At 39.9% G+C, this 19,988-nt stretch overlaps 3 protein-coding genes across 4 annotated transcripts; 1 reads left to right on the top strand and 2 right to left on the bottom strand.

The window, feature by feature from the left end:
* The first annotated feature begins 2,380 nt into the window (after nucleotides 1–2,380).
* LOC145224285 (3-galactosyl-N-acetylglucosaminide 4-alpha-L-fucosyltransferase FUT3-like) lies at nucleotides 2,381–5,553 on the top strand. 2 transcript variants are annotated; one of them, XM_080090754.1, is made up of 5 exons: nucleotides 2,381–2,681; nucleotides 2,947–3,045; nucleotides 3,153–3,229; nucleotides 3,352–3,471; nucleotides 3,749–5,553. In XM_080090754.1, the coding sequence occupies exons 1-5, from the start codon at nucleotides 2,436–2,438 to the stop codon at nucleotides 4,524–4,526; spliced, it is 1,320 nt and encodes a 439-aa protein (XP_079946880.1). In that variant the 5' UTR covers nucleotides 2,381–2,435; the 3' UTR covers nucleotides 4,527–5,553. The 2 variants fall into 2 exon arrangements, with proteins under 2 accessions (XP_079946880.1, XP_079946879.1); XM_080090753.1 differs by having other exon boundaries at nucleotides 2,382–2,681; nucleotides 2,947–3,063.
* Nucleotides 5,554–6,042: 489 nt separating this feature from the next.
* Nucleotides 6,043–10,634, bottom strand: LOC145224286 (alpha-(1,3)-fucosyltransferase 7-like). Its single transcript, XM_080090755.1, has 4 exons — nucleotides 9,479–10,634; nucleotides 8,356–8,432; nucleotides 7,811–7,939; nucleotides 6,043–7,721 (listed from the first exon to the last, which is right to left on the bottom strand). Exons 1-4 carry the CDS (start codon nucleotides 9,596–9,598, stop codon nucleotides 6,938–6,940), a joined length of 1,110 nt encoding a protein of 369 aa, XP_079946881.1. The 5' UTR covers nucleotides 9,599–10,634; the 3' UTR covers nucleotides 6,043–6,937.
* Nucleotides 10,635–14,838: 4,204 nt separating this feature from the next.
* LOC145223502 (uncharacterized) lies at nucleotides 14,839–19,134 on the bottom strand. Its single transcript, XM_080089915.1, has 7 exons — nucleotides 19,004–19,134; nucleotides 17,240–18,382; nucleotides 16,805–17,134; nucleotides 16,581–16,679; nucleotides 16,134–16,338; nucleotides 14,935–16,081; nucleotides 14,839–14,888 (listed from the first exon to the last, which is right to left on the bottom strand). The coding sequence occupies exons 1-7, from the start codon at nucleotides 19,132–19,134 to the stop codon at nucleotides 14,839–14,841; spliced, it is 3,105 nt and encodes a 1,034-aa protein (XP_079946041.1).
* Between the last annotated feature and the right edge of the window lie 854 nt (nucleotides 19,135–19,988).

Here is a 19,988-nt window from a genome sequence, read left to right as displayed (position 1 = left end):
AAATACGCAATCTACGCAATCTACGCAATCTACGCAATCTACGCAATCTACGCAATCTACGCAATCTACGCAATCTACGCAATCTACGCAATCTTCCCCCAAAAAACTAGTTAATATGTTGACGGTTAGGGCAATTAGGGTCAAGCTAATTTTTGTTAAGGTGCGGTACCCTATGCGGTGTTTGGTACCACTCTCAACAGATATCAGAATAATAAGCCCAAACTAGGCATCTAAAACAAAATTTTAGTATTATTTTCATTACAAACCCTCACCCAGACCCTACAAGCTCTAACCGTCAACATATTTAAAAGTTGCATACGTTTTATAACTAGATTGCGTATAGATTGCGTATTTTAGAGGAGTCCGTCACAAAGGCGGGTTTCCCCGGGTCATGTGACTTTTTACCCAATCAGCGTAGTGGACTCATTGAACCAATCAGACGACAGTTTGCGTAGTAACCAGGGCTGCCAATGAGAATTTCAACAAAACCCAAGACTCACAGCAAAATAACCCAAGAAATTACATGAAAACCCAAGATTGCAAAATGTGGTTAGAAATGCAATTAATTAGGAAATTTACTCGTTTCATTGACAAATGTTTGACAATTTACAGTCCGGAAATGCAACTTTACAAACTGGTAGGCAATGGTCAATGCAAGCAAAGGGAATATTATGTTCAATAAAATATGCAGCAATCGACAGTTCACTCTTGGCTGTTTGATGATCATCATCTGTTTTCGTTTTTATAAAATTAGTAATGTCTACAGTATGTTTAGAAGCATTAAAACTTCTTTGATGGTTAGAGGTTTTTATGTTTAACGAGCATTGATTTATTTGCATTTTTAAGTGTAACGATTGCTTTCACTGTATACTTATCTAGAAAGAATAAAGGTCTAGAAAAGAAAGAAAATAAAAGAGATGATAAAATGGCCTAAACCAGGGGTCTCAAACACGCGGCCCGCGGGCCGCATGCGGCCCTCCAAAGTTTTTTGTGCGGCCCGCGAAGGAACTTTTAGAAGTTATGTGTTTTACTCGGGCGGAATGCCCTGCAAAACTAGAGTTTCCATGATATAATCATTCTCTGATAGCAGTATTTGCAACGTTTGAATGGCCTGATCGAAATAGTCCATCTTTAGAATCAGCAATTGCGATTGTTGCGTCATTTTTTTCATTGTTGTGTCACGGTATGCCATTGTTTCCACACAAAGCAACAGGGTAGAGTTGGCTCTTTCACTTTGCTACACTGTATATTCGTTTGTTATTTATTACAATAATATTTGTTTAATAAAGGTGATGGGATTAATGATCATTTTAAAGGTGATGGGATGAACTGTTTAATCACGCAATATGTTTGTTGTCATGTTACACTGTAACAAATGTTTCGATAGTGCGGCCCTCGACTTACATAAAAGTTTGTTTTTGGCCCTCAAAGCAGTTTGAGTTTGAGACACCTGGCCTAAACAGTGCAGCTACCCGAAAAACTTTTCTCGTTAAAATAGTTCTTATATTTATTTCATCAATAAGACTCAAAACCCAAGAATTGCTATAATTTTCAAAATAAAACCCAAGACGTCAAGTAAAAACCCAAGATCTTGGGGCAAAACCCAAGCTTTGGCAGCCCTGGTAGTAACCAGTCTGCCTTGAGTTACTATATTTGAAAGTTAAGGTTGTGCGTGGTTTTAAAATTGTATTATTAAAATAAAAGTATTTTAAAAGGCTTTTTTAATAATAAATCGTAAGCTAATTTTGGAAATATGCGTACCGTAAACGCCACCAGATGCGCTATCGACCAACAAAAAAGAAAAAATGACACGCTGTTATTCAAATGAATTTTGCTGGGTGTAGCGTGTTTGGGGTCTGTTGTGGACTGTCGGTCAGGGAGGTGAAGAATGAAAACGATAAGCCTTGACAAAGTTGAGTGAAGTTTGTTTCGCTTGGTGAATAAAAACGTAGCATAGCAAAATAAGCAACTTGATCAATTACAGCAGGAAACAGCTGCACAACATTGTCATCTTCTACAAAGCGCAATATAGTGACAGCCACATTTGCTGGGCTAAGTTTTTACACAACTTTTTCTTTGTCCCTGTAAAAGATTAAATTGTTTTGTTAAAAAGGGACTGTTTGCATTCATAAGCACAGTTTAAAAGACATGTTTAGTACGTTTACATTCAGACACAATACATAAAAAGAATAATTTATTTGACCACTTGTTATTTAGGATGTTGTCTTTGGTCAAGTTCTGTTTTAGTCAGTTTTTGGGTGAATTTTACGGCTTTTACCTTTATTTTTTGGAAGATGTAGTACAGAAATAGCATCTCAATGTAAACACTTTTGCAATAAAGTTAGTTCAGAAACTATTTTAGTTAAATATAATATCTAAACAAAGTTTCATGTATTTTCAGCAGTAAACAAACTGATTTTTAATGACATATTGTGATGCAAAAAAGTATGGGAGTATCTAATCAAAATTACCACTATATTCTAACTTCCCTATTTGTTATATGTGTTTGTATGGTTATATATGCAAGTTATATAACTGGCCAGTATGGAGAGTATTTCTCAATTAATCCCGTCCATAAACATATGCACTGGACAACCCCAACAGATTCAAATGAAACATCTATCAAAAGGGTAACATCACAAAATGAAACTGCAGAAAATACACAGATTTTACCTTATAAGGTGTGTATAAGTTTATTCATTAAAATATTGGTCGAAGTGGATAACAGTTAAGGTTTGATCTTGATTTATAGTCAAGTTATTTGTTTGTTTACCAAGTTGTTTCTAATCCTCTGCAGGGTAAGTCAAAACTTAAGAAGTCAATCAATTTAAAGAGACAAGTTTATGTCATTAACAAACAACTAGACTGCACATTGACTGTTTTCTATAAGCAGTGTTTGTACAAAAAAATGTTTGTATACATTAATCAGCTGATTTATTTTTGTAGTACATTCTTTTATGGAACAAAGTGTCCTGGTTTTCTCGAAAATCTGCAGGGGCTGCAGATATATGTGGAAATTGCCCCATCATAAGAGACAGAAATCAGGTTTACCGCTTGCAGTTGGTAACTTCTGTTAAAGTTCTATGATATAAAAGTTCCATGACATACCTTGACCAGTTTGCAGTAATTATCAAGGGTTTCAATTACTACAGATCAATGGTCAACATACAGGTGCTGTGCTAGTTGAATGGGAGTCTAATCCTCAAAATCCGCCAAATAGCAAACAAAGGTTAAATGTTCAAACCTGTGTTTTTATCTTTTGTATTTCTACCTTTTAGCCAGTAACTTATAAGTTACTACTGCTTATAAGCAAAACCATGATTTTGAATGTTGACACTGGCTGCCTTTCAGGAGGTTTGACCAACTTTATGTCTGGTGGGGAATGGAAGGACCTTCTATAACAAAAAAGGGCAATCCTGAACGATTTAAGCTTTATACTGATAACTTTTTTAATGCCACACTCACTTTCAGGTATGTTGCAAGTTGGCAAAATTTGCTACACCACATAATTGCATGAATAAACTAAAAAGTATGACACTCCATGTCCCTTTCTGCTGATACCAGTTAAATTCATAACCAGTTGTCCTGAGACTAACACAAGAAACCCAGTTCATAATTTAAAAATGCAAACAATGTGTATGCAACATATTTGCCCAGAGTTGCTTGCATGATGCCTCTTTAAATTTACAAGGTTCACAAACTGCCTCTTTAAATTTACAAGGTTCACAAACTCTATTTTTATATGCAGGCGTGACTCCACATTTTACAACCCAGTCTGGACGTGGTCTGGCAACATCAGTATTGCTAATCTGGTAAGAAATGGCTTTGGGGGTCTTGAAAAAGATCTTGGCAAATTATTGCAACGGAAAGCCAAAGTAGCAGCGTGGATGGTCAGCAATTGCGCTTTGGGGTCAAATGCGAAACGAAGAATTGCGTTTTCACAAGATCTCATCGACAACGGGTTAAAACTTGATCGTTTTGGCAAGTGTTTTCCAAAATCTGGCTCTACTCCACGCCGCTACGAACCCGAGTTTTTTCGTTTCATTGAGCAGTATAAGTTTTACATGTCTTTTGAGAACGCCATACACTGTACAGACTACATAACTGAGAAGTTTCAAATCAATGCTTTGGCCGCCGGAGTTGTCCCTGTGGTAATGGGAGCCAGAAAAGCAGACTACCAAGCAATTGCGCCCCCACATTCATTTATACATGTTGACGATTTTGCTTCAGCGAAAGATCTAGTAGAGTATCTGGAGTACTTGGATAGCAACCATACCGCATACGCTGAGTATTTGGCCTGGAGAACGATGGATCCATACGATCTCTACCCGTACGGTAGGCATATCGGATTTTGTGACCTGTGCAGGACGATGTTTGGCGTATCGCCTGACGATCATAGACCTTTTAGTGAAATTTATAGACTTCGCAATTCAAGCTATCCCGCGAACAGGCCTATAAGACAATACCATGTGAAATCTATTTATGATTGGTGGTTCGTTTCGCAAACTACCGAATGTTTGGGATAGCAAGTACTGTGTGTGTGTGTATGTACGTTTGAGACTTTATCGGATATTTTCACATAAAATTGTGTACAAACGAGGTAAAATGGCTGTGAAACTGGCATGCATAAATTAATCCAGGAAGTTTCAAAAGTACAGTCAATAGAAGCTTTATGTATAGGATGTACTTGGTTGAAACTCCATTTACGTCCAGACTGGTGGCTCCGTGTGAATGCCTTGCGGAAGCAGCATAAATTAGCCTACTAGGTTGGGAAACTGCCTGTCATTGACTTACCATCAAAAACTACTATAACAAATGTGGTAATTGCTTAAGCGTTCTTTGGCCTCTGTTATAAACCCGTTGCCTTGTGTTCAAGTTTGTAATTTCGAATCCTGTTCCACCCACAGTTTTAACGTTTGCGACCGAGAAATATAAGCGACATTGCTCTAAACCAGTGAAACCCGATGAGCTGAATTAAAGTTTCTAAGAGAGTACGTCGTAAGTCCCCGTAAGTCATCCATTCACTTGCAAGTATAGCCCACAATATAAGAAAAAAATCACAGAAGACAACATGGCTCAACAGCACCGACCAGTGTTGTTAATGGGTTTTAAAATACCAACAATTATATTTTTGCGATGGCCGGCTGAAACGCAAAGTTCTTCAAGAAATTAATTTACATCTTTAATTGTAACATGAAGCGGGTTCACTTCACGTGTTTGCGATTGGTCATTTTTCTAGCGGTGGCGACGTTGTATTTCCTTTTGTTTGGCGATGCAGTTCTCCATATTGGCCTCGGTTAAGTGTTCACGAGTTTTGGTGCTGTTATGCTGCGCTGCTGTGTCGTGAAGTGATTGAATGCACTACAAAAATCAGTGTGTTGATTCAACACGCCGGTGTGTTTCAACCACACTAACAGGTGTGTTGTTACCGCGATAATCGATGTGTATTCGCTAAACGACACGCCGCACAGGACGGACAGCACATGCACCGTACTTTTTAACCGTTTTTAACCCTACTAAGTTTTTTTGTTAACTATAACATGTACTATTTGGCCAGTAGTGAAGTCACCATTGTAACAATTGGTTTTAGCGATAAGCCGTTGGTGCAGGGTCTTAGACCGTTTTACGAAGGTTTCGCGGTAAAAATCTCGTACCCAAACAACTTCCTCTGGATTTTAAGGTTACCAAAATAATTCCGTAACATAATGACATAGTTAAAATTATTTTAGTGAAAATGAACATGGGTTTGTCCTGTTTTTATCCACATTCTAAAACATATGAAACGATGCCTACATTCTGGATATTTTACCATGTTGGGTAATTACTAAAAAATTTGTTAGATATCTTTTACCTATTTTTTAAACAAACCTTCGGCAAACTATCAGACATGTCAGTGATTTAAACGCACGCATATTATGTATTTGGTGTTTTTTTTCTGTTTTCCTAATACACTAATACTTTCTGTATAACCCTGGTCTAAACCTATATGATAGGTGTGAAAAAATCTGCTATAAGTAATTTATTTTTACGTTTGCTTGTTAAACTTCGTCAGCCACAACTTTGTTTGTAGAAATAAGATAAATTTGAATCTCAACAAGACAGAAAAATTAAACTTTTCGGAAACATAACAATTTTACAATATAGTTCAAGGGGATCGTGAAAAGTCAAATTCGTGTGCGGCAGCCAAATTTCGCCCATGGCAATCAGGTCGAATTAGGCATGTTAAAAGATTGACCAAAGGTCGTAAACATCGTCCCTGTTAACTACAATTCAATTTGTTTGAAAACTACCGCTGACATGACAAATAACCTACTCTACTCTAGCGATAGTGTAGTCCTACTGCTTCATAATTTGGTTATGATAGCGCTTGATTGGTAAAAACGCTTTGCGTTAAAATTTCAAGACACATGGCAGTGATCGAAAAGTACACTAGTTTCATTCACCACACAGCGGAAAACACCAATCAGCATTAGTATAATTGGAAGCGCCTTAAATTTAAACATCTTAAAAATGTTCACATGGCGTATTTTCAAATAATATTTTAGTTTTAAGTAGGCCTAAGTAAAAAGCTAATACACCGTGCCGTCGGGTATTTTTTTAATTTACGTCTTTTATGCTTTAAAAACCAATAACCATTTCCCAATACTTGTCACAGGTTGACATATTTTACATTATAATTCAAGTCACAGTGCCAAAATATTCACGATACATTCAATAGTTTAATTTTTCTGCAAATTGCATAGCATGCAAATGAAACTGCATAAGCTTTCGGCACAAGGAGAGCAACGGTTTTCAATATTTCAGAAAATGTTACCAATGGCACGGAATCCAAACCTTAATCGAAAGGTCAGCGTTATATCTCTTTGATAACCTACAGCACACACAAGCTTTTCACTTTTTGCTGATTGAGGAGAGAAACCCACGACATCAGTTCTGCCTAATCGACTTTGTCAATGTGTAAGCAATCATTCGATGCTGTTCCATACCACCAATCGTGTAAAGATTTCAAGACCACTTTTTCTTTAAACGGGAACCCAATTTTATGGTCGTATTTTTCTCCGTCCCTTCCATATATTTCCGTATACGTTCTTGTGTCATTTACAGATATGCCGTACAAAGCACGACAAAGCGCACAAAATCCTGCATATCTTCCGTACGGGTAGTGATCTTTTTGCTTTAAAGTCCTCCAAGCAAAGTATTCCGCATATGCAGTTTCATTGCTTTCAAGGTACTTCAAATACTCGACAAGCTCTTTCGTGCTGTTAAAGTCTTCAACATGAATGTAGGAATGAGGAGGTGCGACCTGCTTATAATCTTCACGTGTGGCGCCCGAAACAATAGGCACAGCACCCGCCATAAGACCGTTGGTGAAAAACTTTTCTGTGATGTAATCTCGACAGTGGAGTGAATTTTCAAACGCCAAATAGAATCGGTATGGTTCAATCATTTTAAAGAACTCCATTGAATTGCGTTTTGGCGTGCTTTCGCGATTGTTAAAGCATCGACCAAATCTATCCACGCTGAGACCGTCGGCAATGAGTTGTTCCGATATTCGAATTCGCCTAGCAGTGTTTGAACCGCTATTGCAGTTGCTGACAAACCAAATTGCGGTCTTGTTTTTTTTCGCCGGCAATAATGTTAAGTTTTTTTCCGACACTATCCCTCCTATCTCGATTTCTTTAAAGGGATTTTGCAACAATCCTGAGATTAACGAATCCTTTCTGTAATAAATACCAGTGTAAACTTGTACCAATAATCTGCATGTTCATGGAATGTAATAGGCTATAAGTAGGAAACACAGATTTGTAACCTGCATGTTATTGTGCCGTTAAAATAATTGGCTTCTATATCTCGAAGATCAATCTTGTTTCTTTTATGAACCAACTGGGTCATGGAGGGACTTTCAACAGTCCACCAAATGTATAGTTGGTCAGCTCTCCTAAATTAGATAAAAACATAAAACGTCAGTAAATTATCTGCATGCAAGCCCAGTAAATAGTTATCATGCTGTAAAAACGTCTTGTGTTATCAATCAGTTCGTGTGAAATCACATGTTTGTTGTAATGTGGTACAGTTTCATCGATTTTGGACTACCTAAAGCACTAGTTGAAATAAATTATATCGGGGTTACCTTTAATCAGTGGTGGGATTCAATTTTTTTGTCTTCTGGTTCTATCACAAAAGTTATAAATTTCAGCCGGTTTTGTTACAAAAGGTCCATTGACAGTAACCAGTAATGCTAACCGGTTCGCTGATCTCATAAAATTTCGTGAGACGGTTCTGCAGAACCGGTGCGAATCGACTGAATCGCACCACTGCCTTTAATACAATAAATGGTTACCGGAACGGATATACCTGGTGATATTTTGGGGATAATCCAGAACTGATGTTTCAAATGAGAATATTACAGCAGCAGTGTCAGGGTCTGTCAACTAAAAACACAAACATACTATAATGCTACCGTTGCAGTGATGGACAGACTCGGGTCTGACTCAGGTGTTTTTACGCTGGTACTAAGCGTTGTAGTTGTCGCTTGATTAAAGCGATTGGAATACATGACAAGACCAAGTAGACCACTAGCCCTTAAAGCGCTTATTTTGCTGTACAAACGCTCTACCACATGTAGTGAAAAATAGGAATTTTTGGGAGTCAAAAACTTTATTTTGTCCACGCTGTTTAATATGTCAATTGATTTGTTTTAGTAAAGTTGTCTCTACTCAAAGAAAGTTAATAGGTTATGTTTGCTGTACTGAAATATGGCGTCAGTTTATGGTAAAAAAGTCGCAATAAACTATTCCAAAAGGATAGGTATCCAAATCTTTAAAAACTTTCTTTCTTTTCAGTTAGGACTTGCCTTGACTCGAAACCCTAATGACTTGACTTGTGACTCGAACCAATTTATCATCATAAATTAAAAGTAAACTGCCAAGGATGTGGTAACAGAAATTTGGGTTGAATAAAGAATAGAATAGCCGGGCGAAAAGCCAAAAAGGGCTTAATTATTACATACCCAATACTGCATGGCACATACCCAAAATCTGATAAAAGACATTTGTAATAGGACGCGTGTTTAACTTTATATTTAGTAACGTACGGTTATATTTCAACATAAAAAACACTGGAAGTAACCTGGTGTGTATAGGCAGGTTTTTTTTAAGGTTTGGTTTGGGTGACCGCTAAGTAGTTTTAAGAAACCGCAAGTGTTTCATTTAAATACCAAAAAATAGCCATAAGTCCAAATTTTGGGAAACCGCTGGAGAAATTAAAAAAAAACACCTTTAAAAAAACACTGTGTATAGGTCTTGTTGAGTGGCGGTTTATTTAAAGATGGCGGTTTTTGTTCTAAGATAATAGATTGTTTAATCTACCTTAACCTTGATGAATGATGTTACAAACAAATCGGGTTCTTAAAGCATTACTCTGATGCATTAATTAACATGTCGACATCGACGAACTCAGTTTGAATTAATTAACTTACCATTTGACGATCACGTACTATTGGACAATTGCCACATTTTCCTGGATGCCCTGCTTGACCACTTTTAAACCAACCACCTTTCGACCAATACAAAATAACCTGTAAGTTAAAAATTATCATTAAATATAATAATGTACCCTTGTTTAGAAGCAAAATGGAAGACCTTTAAAAAGTATGTCCTGTTGGTCTCAAAGTTATGAGTCGGTCCGTTTTAGGGCTTAGTTTCTTCAAAAAAACGGTTCATGCCGTTGTAAATAAAACGGGGTACATTATTATATCTGTGACCCACTTTGTTTTTTTCCGAATTATGATCTCATGTATGACCCATTCAACTAAAAAGGTTAAATATGTCACGGGTCGATCCTTGACATACACTATTTCCAAGGCGTTGTACATATTGCATCCGCGTGTTACAATGTATTTGCTATCAAACATTATATTGTAGTAGATCCAACTCGTTAGTACCTATGTATATGGAAAAAGCACAACACTCTTAACGATTAGATGGTGTTATCGTCACTGTGTTTATCTTCATGATTTCGCCATTTGTGTGTAATCAGTTTGGCTACAAAACTGTCAATATGATGTCGTAATTGGCGCCTTCAATGGGCCTGGCGTACTGTAACTGATGTCATAAAGGTTTGTATTTTGTGAAATTGGTTTGTGAATTTTCATGTCATTTTAGTTAAGCGTTGTGTGGTAAACGAACCTAATGGCTCATTGAAAATTTACGAAAAGATAAATGTTTTTTACCCTTACACACCAGTTGGTGAGTACTGTTTTGTATACTGTTAATGCTGATATTGTTATAATATATATATGCATACATGTACTGTTAGTTCTGCATTAATTGTATTATATTAGGAAAAGCGATTCGTCCACTTTATTTGTTGTCTGTCACCAAATCCTGAAAAATTTTGACGTCAAAGAGCGACAACATGACTCATTACAAAGGAAATGGCAAAGACAATCTTTCAATCCCCAACTCGTTAATTCAAAGAAATCGTTAATATTTCGGGACTGATCTGATTTGCGCGAATGACACGTGGTTAAACGGGATAAGGCGTTTTGTTGAAGCACACAACCGCAAACTAGCCCACTACATGTGAAGTATAAGTTTGTTATTCATTGTTATTAGGGCGAGCATGTTCCTAAAATTTACCTGACACACAAAATTAATGCCAAAAATTCCTAAAATATGTTTTATACATAAATTTTCATACAAATCAAACGTTTTCAAAAATTTACAATTATTCGAGTCATATCATATGCCATATTTTTACCAGAAAGTTCCAGCAACTCCTTGTTTATACAAATGCATTGTGCATCACACGACAGTTCAGATCTAGGTTTACTTTTCCCTGTCGCAGACTGTCACTTAACTAAAAACATTGTCCTTCAAAATAAGGACAAATCTTACAAAATCAGGACGGTATGACAACCCTGCAAATAGGTGATCTATACGCTTTTGCGTAAAAGTCTTGGTTGCTACGCCAGGCGGGGGAATTAATCTAATATCTTTAGGTTTTCAACCGTTCAAGAGTGGTTACCAGTTGTAATGCAGTTGTCACATATTAAACCGTTAATTACAAATCTGTAAAATACCCAACAGTTTTATATCAAGGTTTTAGCATGTAGTTTAATTGCTATTTTTTTCTAACTGCTAAATTTCCTCTCCAGTGTTGAGAGAAAAATGTCAAACAAAAACGTGGATCCATGAGCGTAATTTTAACTAGTGATGCATCGAATCCGCCTGAAAAGTTTCGGGCCGAAACCGAATAAAATGCTTTCAACTGAACCTTGTGCCGTTGACGCGAGTGAGGTGAAAATTTAAAATTTTACAATGCGGAAAGCTTTACTAAACTTGTAATATTTTGTAGACAACGTGGCTCGTATTTTATAAACACAGCAATTACCAATTAGTCAATTTATGACGTTTCGTATTGGGGAAGATAGTCGTTTAGGGCTTAGGCATTAATTCGACGCAATCAAAAAGTTCGGTTTGGGCCGAATTCGAAACGGTCGAAATGTTTCGGCCAACCAAAAGTTCGGTGCATCACCAATTTTAACCACCGACCAGGTTTATACTAGGCCTACTGCTTTTTCTCCAAAAAACAACCCGCCTTGACATGAGATACACTGGGAATATAAGCTATACACTGGTAATGCTACGTCACGTAAGTCCGCTTCGAACGCGAAGCAACTCACGAGGGAAAATTCAACGCGCTTCTATAATGGCTTCCAAAGGATTTTCCACGCAGTTAGGTGTCATATTCTTTTCTTGGCGAATATGCCTTACCTGTTTGGGAACCGAAAGAGAGGGCTCCCGTTTTTTTAGCTGGAAGGTGTATTTTAGAAAAACGAAAGTCGATTTGCAGAATTTTAGCTGTAGTTGTGCAAAATTACGCACAATGATCAAAAACAGTTTGTGACATCACAGACAAGACAAAAAACATTACAATTTTGCGCGAACAATTGCTTTTTTGTTAGTTGTCACGCAATAAATGCTATTGTTTAGCAATTGAGACAGTCAAACTTTGTATTGTATTAATTTTGAAACCGTGCATGAAAATGGTACACGGGAATACGAAAACACTACACTAGCGCCACGGAATCGGGAAACAGCTGCAAAAACCTCGCGGTTGAAAATACGCCAATGTCAAATTTTTTTACAAAAAAGGACATAAAATTGTCAGACGCAGCAGCCGCACCCTTAAAAAGACTACGTTATGAACAGTAACGAACTTCAATTTACTTTGATTTACACTCATTTTGTGGCACAATCGGACGCCAAATAAGATTATGAAAGTACTTCAATTTTTACGCTGTGCCCGCCAAATTGCTTCCCGGACCCATAAAAGGACCGCGCACCACAGTTTAATAACCGCTGATCTCTTGCTATGTCACGCTTTGCGTAAGGTTAACGCACGAGAACACTGTGTGAACAAAATTCATTTTAAAGCACCTTGGCTTTACACAACAATATGGACATGGTAATTACTGCAAAGCGGAATGATATGTTAAATAGCAGTTAAACTAACACCAATTATAGCTCACTCATCCAGTAATCGGATAAAGTATAGTCGTTACACACATTTGTAAAAAGCGATCCACCAATATAACAATCTTTTGCACCACAAAACATGCCATCTAAGCCAGGGCTACGCAAACTTTCTTGCTCTGCGACCCTATTAAAAAACAGAAATTTCTACGCGACCCCTTGATGGATATAGGATAGCCCAGGGGTGCACAACCTTTTCGCTGTGACGGCCGCATCACAAATCTTAATTTCACCAACGTCCGCCTGTCACAAATATTCTAGACCACCCCATGACAATATCTCACGACCCAATTACAATGCATCACGGACAATTTCTGTACGTCTGGAGTCTATCGTTGCAGGCGCTATTGTGTTGTCATTGTTGTAGTGTCCCAGTTTTATCGTGCGCCGTTGCTCGTTGCAGTGTCCATAGTTTTATCTAAAGGAAATTGTCACGGCATGTTATCGCCTTTTACCCTTTTCATTGTTGCATCAGCGTTATAAAAGCGCCCATCTAACGATAAAACATAACACAACAGAGAAGAAGATAGAGATAACTGCGAAGTAGTGCTGGGTTGTTGTTTTGGTTGTGGTTGGACGTGAATAAATGTAAAAGAAGCGGTTTGCTGCCGATCAGAGTACACGAGCGTTAGCTGTTAAGGAACTTCCGATAGTCAGTCCCAAACTTTTGCGTACCCGTGAAAACGGGAACGTGACACCGCCAATTGCCTGCTTGCTTGTGTTTTAAAATGACTGATATAAAAAAATACTTTATTATCTGATATATATATATATATACTATCCAATGGCGCCTAAATTAATTTCTGACTTGATAAACAGATTGACAATCTTAGCTTTTTTTGACGTCATAATCTATATTGTGACGTTTGTGGTATCTGCTTTTTCGCGTTGTTTGTACACAATAGGCATACAAAAAGTTTGGGGCATATTGCTACTAGGCTGGTAATACTTTATCAATGTAACGTCAGGAATCTGCGCGCCTGGTACCGCGCTGGCGTCACACTAGAGAAGTCCAATTTCTGGAAACGCGTGATTTTTATTTGACACGTCAACACGTTCAATACGACTCGTCACGTTCACGTTCTTCTGCAAAGAGAACATTCACTCAAAAATGGGAAACAGAAATTAATTTTATGCCGGCAGAAAGGCTTACCAGAGTTTTGGACCAGGGTATCAGTTAAGACATAAATATCATCGCCAGAAAGCATTCTACGCAAATAAAAAACGTAAAAATCAAATGACGCAAATTGGGCAACTTTAAATGCAAATCAAGCTTACCTTGCAAAGGCAACAGTTAGCATTACCATCTATTAATGACAAACAAATTATATTTAGTCACTTTCATTACTTTATCTAACGACTGCAAATTCAAGTCAGCAACTAACGAACTACACGTGGTCCAAACTAAACTCGATACTAAATGGCCAAAAGCACAGCACAAAGAAATAACTACAATGGTATTGTTACGTCATAGCTTGGGGATTCTGGCATTGTGGTGCAATCACACCACATAAGATGTGACAGTTCTGCCATTTGCTGTTGTCCTCGTCGTACGGTTCTCTTGCGACACAGCATGCAATTGCCGAGTTCCTTCCTCACAGCGGCGCCTCCCTTAATAATCCAGAAGCGCTGGCGCAGTGACGTCCAGGTATGAGCAGTTCCACAATGACCAACTTCTTGATGATGGCTCTGAATAATCATTCTTGTTAGGTTGTGATCATACGGCAGTATAATCGGGTGTTTTGCGTCAAAGGCAATAGGCGCTTTTTCCAATCTCCCCCCAATTCGAAGTAGACCATTAAAACCTGGGGGCTAAGTTTCGCCAGCGAGTTAGCGTGTGGCGATTTCTTCAATTTCCTTTGCAGCTCCCTATATTGTCCATCGCTGGACAAAACGTCGATAGCAGGAGCGAAACACTGGTGTTGCACATACTTTATTATCTCTAACTCCGCATCCTTCAGCTCATCCACGCTCAACTTGCCGGTGGGCACACAAATCTTTGAGCGCAGGAACGACTTAAAACGCAGCAACCATGCGACCGTTGTCTTCAGGTTATGAAGAGATGAATATCGATTCAGCAAACGATCGGTTGACCCGGACTGTGCAGAAACGTTTACAACAATCCTCTTCCGCTCAGCTGGCTGGAACTCTGGAGGAAGCGGAGTCTTCAACTCCGGCGGGGTTGGCCATCGATCTTTAGTTTGCCAAAGAAACTTTGGACCAGTCAGGCATCGAGAGCGGATGAGCTTGTGCACGGACAAACCTCGCGAAGCATCATCGGCGGGGTTTAGCTGGGAATTTACGTGCCTCCATTGATCAGGACTTGTCTGTCGATCAATTTCGGCCAACCTGTTCGCAACAAACGTTCCAAACCGTTTACTTTGGTTGTAAATACTTTGTCGGACGGCACACGAGTCTGTCCAAAACACGGACTCGCAGTTATCAAATTTTAGTTGGCGTCGAAGCCATTTATCCGCTTTTACAGCTAAGACAGCAGCAGCAAGGTCAAGCCTCGGAATGCTTTCAGTTTTCGGGGGTGTCACCTTCGATTTGCCAAATTGAAACGAGCAGTGGACTTGTCCATCACTATCTTCCAGACGAAGGTAGGACACAATTCCATAGCCTTGAGTTGAAGCATCCGAAAAATGGTGCATCTCGCACTTCGCGACTGAGCCGAAGGTAGGAAGCTTAAAGCAGCGGGGAAGTGTTAACTTCTCGAGTTTCGGCAATTGATAAAGCCAGCGTCGCCATTCTTCAATATCGTCTTTAGGCAGCTCGTCATCCCACCCCAGCTTCTGTCGGACTATTTCCTGTTGTAACACCTTAGCAATCAAAGTTACAGGTGCGGCAAAACCCAAAGGGTCATAAAGCGTGTTAACAGCACATAAAATATTGCGTCGGGTAAATTTCTTGCCTTGCATCGTGTCAGTTATGCTGAATCCAAATTCGTCATTCTGTACCCGCCAGTAAACACCCAGAACGCGCTCTTTTACGGAAGCGTCCAAGTTTACATCGGTCAGCGATTTTGCTCTCTCTGCCTCTGGAATTTGATCCAAGACACGTTGATCGTTAGATAGCCATTTGGTCAGGCGAAATCCTCCTCTCTTCAGCAAGGCACGTAGTTGCGTGACCAACTTGGTGGCACGCTCGACTGTTTCGGCTGACGTCAAACAATCGTCTACGTAAAAATCATTGCGGACGATGTCCCCAACATCTTCATCAAACATTTTTCCAAACCGCTCGGCGGTTTCACGCAAGCAGAATGTTGCGCAGCTGGGCGATGACGTGGCGCACGAGCGCACGAAAAAAATGTGCACGAGCATACGATGAACGGTGGGCGTTCGGGATAAATCTTCCCCCGGCCACCACAAAAACCTTAAAGCATCAATGTCAGACTTGTGAACGCGGACCTGGTGGAACATTGCTTCCACATCCGCTACCAGAGCAATTCTGTTCATACGAAATCGTTCCAAGACACCGATTAAACTATTAACCAAATCGGGTCCTTGCAGCAAGGCGTCGTTAAGAGACAATCCTCTGTGCTGCGCAATCAAAAACGATGCGTACCTTGTCGGGTTTGCGCGGGTGGCAAACTGGATGATGCGGCAAATACCATTGAGTTTTGCCTGAAGCGTCCTCGACTTCTTTATTTGTAACTTCTTCTGCGTAGCCCTCATAGATGTAGTCCTGTATCTTCTGGACGTACTTGTCTTTAAGAGAGACATCACGCGAAAAGCGTTTCTTCAGCGACCAGAACCGTCGTTCTGCCATGTGACGGCTGTCTTGTGGTAACATTGGACTGTTTCATAAAAACAGATAAAAAGCATAAATCGTTTCTTCCAATAACAGAAATATATATTTCGCCTTAATAAATAGGCATGCAAGAATCTTTCTTTTTTATACATTTTATTGTCTGCGGGAGATTCGTTTAATAACAAAACTGTTTCAGTCTTGCGGTAAGGTAACATCACTTCGCCACGGAAGAGGCAAATAAAAATGTCCGTCAGCGTGTTTCACTGAGCTCTTCATCATGCGTAGCACCTTTCGGTCCTCAACTGACGTAGGAAATGGCAAGTCGTTTGGGTCTTGGAAAATTCGTCCACCCAAGAATCACCGCTTAGTTCCTGGGTCTCTTTGCGTCTAAAGAAATTAACTGAAATATTATTCACAGCAGGATAGCAAATGGATGGGCCAACGAGTGACCATCCAAGCGGGGTTCTCGCAGCAAAAGGTTGTCTACGTTCCCCAGTTCTCATTTCTAGTACTCTATGTGCGTATGGGACATCAGTGCCGATAAGTAGTATAGCACCTCTACTTCGTGCAACTCAGGAAATTCCAAACCCTGTAGGTGTGGAAGACCTTTCACTTCCGACTTTGTTGGCGTCGGATTCGGCTCAACCGGTATGGTGTCGATGGACAGAGCATTGTCGACACTTATCTCTTCATTTTCATCTAGTGATAAAACCCTAAAACTTGCGCTTATTCCGCTATGGTTCGCCGGTCTTTTTCCGACGCTGGACATCGTAACTTGTTTTGGTCTTCCGCTTATTGGAAGCAGATCTGCCAACTTTTTATCATAGAAGTTTGTGTCAGACCTTTGGTCGAGGAACGCGTACGTTATGATCTCCTAAACGTTCGACCGAATTTTCACGGGAATAACAGAAAAGTACGATGAATGACAATTCTTTATCGCGTTGCACCTGGCTGGAGAACTAGATGCCTGTCCATTAGAAGGTTCGCTGCGCGGAGCTCTGTTGTATCTCTCGGGAGCATGTGCGTATGTCCCAGAACGCACGGGATTTTGCATATTTTCATGCAGCAACGTGTGGTGTGAAAGGTTGCAACCTCTCACAGTACAGGCACTGGGTTGAGTACAAACCCTTGACGTATGTCGATAACCAAAACAGTTAAAGCACATAAACTTATCTCTTAGAAACTCTCTTCTTTGTCCCGTGGACTTTCTGCCAAACACTTCACATCGTTCCAACACGTGATTTCGTTTGCAGCACGGGCAGCTTATTGGTGACATAGGAGCAGGACTCTGGTTTGTGGTCACAGTCGCACAGGTAACGTTCCTCCCACTGGGTTTTGCGGGGCGCTTCTTTTCTTCAACCTTCCGGGAAACACACAATTGACCAGGTAAAGTATTTACAACGGCAGACTCTTCTTCGACGAATTCAACGAGATCGGCGAAATCCGCTTCTCTACCAGTTTTCCTTACAGTCTGCGCGACTCGGCGGCGCCAAAGCTTTTGCGACTTGTACGGGAGCTTATTTCCGAGAGCCACTAAACGGTCAACTGTGTTAAGATCAGCAAAATTACCAAGCTGGCGAAGTACTAACAGACATTTCCTCATAGTGTGCGCATAAGTGCGCATACCAGTAGCATCGTCCGGTTTTAAGTTCGGACCCTTAGTTAACTCTTCAACAAAGGCTCTAGCAACTATGTGGGGCTTACCGAAGTTCTCATAAAGAATGCTTCTTGCCTTGGGATAACCTTCTTCTGTATCTAGAACAGAGCAATGATTAATTAAAGACCTCGCCTTTCCCTTGCACTGGTTTATAAGCAGTGTTAGTCGCATATCGTCGCTCCGAGTTTTAGATTCAAGATTGGATTCAAAGTAGCGTACAAACATCCAATAATCAGTGGGGTTGCCCGAGAACGTCATGTGATCGGGCTTCGCCATACTCATGCCCTCTCCAACTGCCTTCACTATACATGGGAGCACAGCTGGGTTTTCTTCGTTCAATTTAATTGATTGAGCTCTCGTCACAGGTACACGTACATTGGGACGCGTACTTTCCTGTGGTTCTTCTCTATCTCGGATAGGAAACGTACAGTTCCTAGCAGCAGAGGATGTCATTGGAAGCTACATCGGGGAAAACCGCTACTACGTCTGGAATCTGTTCCTCGTCGGACCTCTTGTCCATTTGTGATAAACGTTCGTCGTCTTCATTTAGGATTCTAGCTCTTGCGTCGGCGGCCTGAAAATCGTATTATAGCCTTTAACTTTCGTCTTTTCGTTTCTGCTTCCGCCTGTTGCTTGGCGAGATCGTTTTCTTCATCGATTTGTTTGAGGCGAAGTAATGCCAGCTCCCGCTCTACCTTAGCCTCTCGCAGAAGCGGATGTGCCCGCGCTAGATATACGTGAGCGGCCAGACCGTGATGTCCTACTAGAGACAACAGTAGTGGCCCTAACAAAGTGTGGACTTAGCACAAGTTCTGGCAGTGAGTCTGGCATTTTGGAAGGCGGTAGCTCTGAAACTTTATTTTCGAATTCAAGTTTACTGCGTTCAACAGATTTTAAATCTTCAAACGCAGTACGTTTCTCAGGTTCTTCGCACGAATCAATAAATTGATCGTACATATTATGGAGCATAGTGTAGTTTTCTTCAATTTGTTTTTGAGCCACTCGCAATTAGGAGTGCTCATTATTTAGAATGCCCGTTTCAGCCACCACATACCAGCTATTCAACTTATCTGCACATCGGCGGATATCGTCGTATGTTGGAACCTGTTGTGCAGCAAGCGGTCTCAAACGGATAGGCACCGGTGATTCCATCGGAGATGGTGTCTTTTCCAAATCTTCACCCATCGTGGCAAACTTCGCTTTATAGATAACTCTGGAATCATTATGTACAGTAGCTTCTGGAAACTTTTTTTCCAGTTAACTCTGAAAACTTTATTTTCAGCAAACTCTGTCAGGAATTTGCGCGCCTGGTACCGCGCTGGCGTCACACTAGAGAAGTCCAATTTCTGGAAACGCGTGATTTTTATTTGACACGTCAACACGTTCAATACGACTCGTCACGTTCACGTTCACGATTTTCTGCAAAGAGAACATTCACTCAAAAATGGGAAACAGAAATTAATTTTATGCCGGCAGAAAGGCTTACCAGAGTTTTGGACCAGGGTATCAGTTAAGACAGGGGTCTCCAACTCAACGGTTGTCCCGGGCCAATTTTCAAATTTTCTATAGGCCGAGGGCCACATGCAGTCACCAAACACCAATCATAGAAAAATATGTGGTTACACTACTGTGGAATTAACACTCCATGCCAGATGTTTCCAAACTAGATAGTTCATGGTTCCTTAGCGGCTGATGGCGTTATTTTCGTTGACCTTCAAGAGCTCATGACTTTACAATCTTACTTGCGTGTTCATCAATGCCTTTTTATTTCATAAAAATCAACAAAGAAAGCAATTGTTTGTGCATAATTCCATATCTTAGTTTTGTCTGTGATGTCACAACCCGCTCTTAGATCATTGATATGCGTAACCAATTGATAATAATATTTAGGTAAAATAAATCCTGAAGCTGTAGTGGTAAAAGTTTAAATTACTTTTAGCAGCTTAAGCTGTTTAATTGGTTTTAGCTTTGAATTCATCGTGGACCGCGGAAAATTACGAAACGTCTGTTATGTAAATGAAATGGTTTGGAAACCACTG

The sequence above is a fragment of the Phallusia mammillata genome, chromosome 4 (assembly GCF_965637545.1).
Source record: "Phallusia mammillata chromosome 4, kaPhaMamm4.hap1.1, whole genome shotgun sequence".
NCBI lineage: Eukaryota > Metazoa > Chordata > Ascidiacea > Phlebobranchia > Ascidiidae > Phallusia > Phallusia mammillata.
The sequence above is the reverse complement of the archived record's forward strand: the minus strand, read 5'-3'. Positions and strand labels throughout refer to the sequence as shown.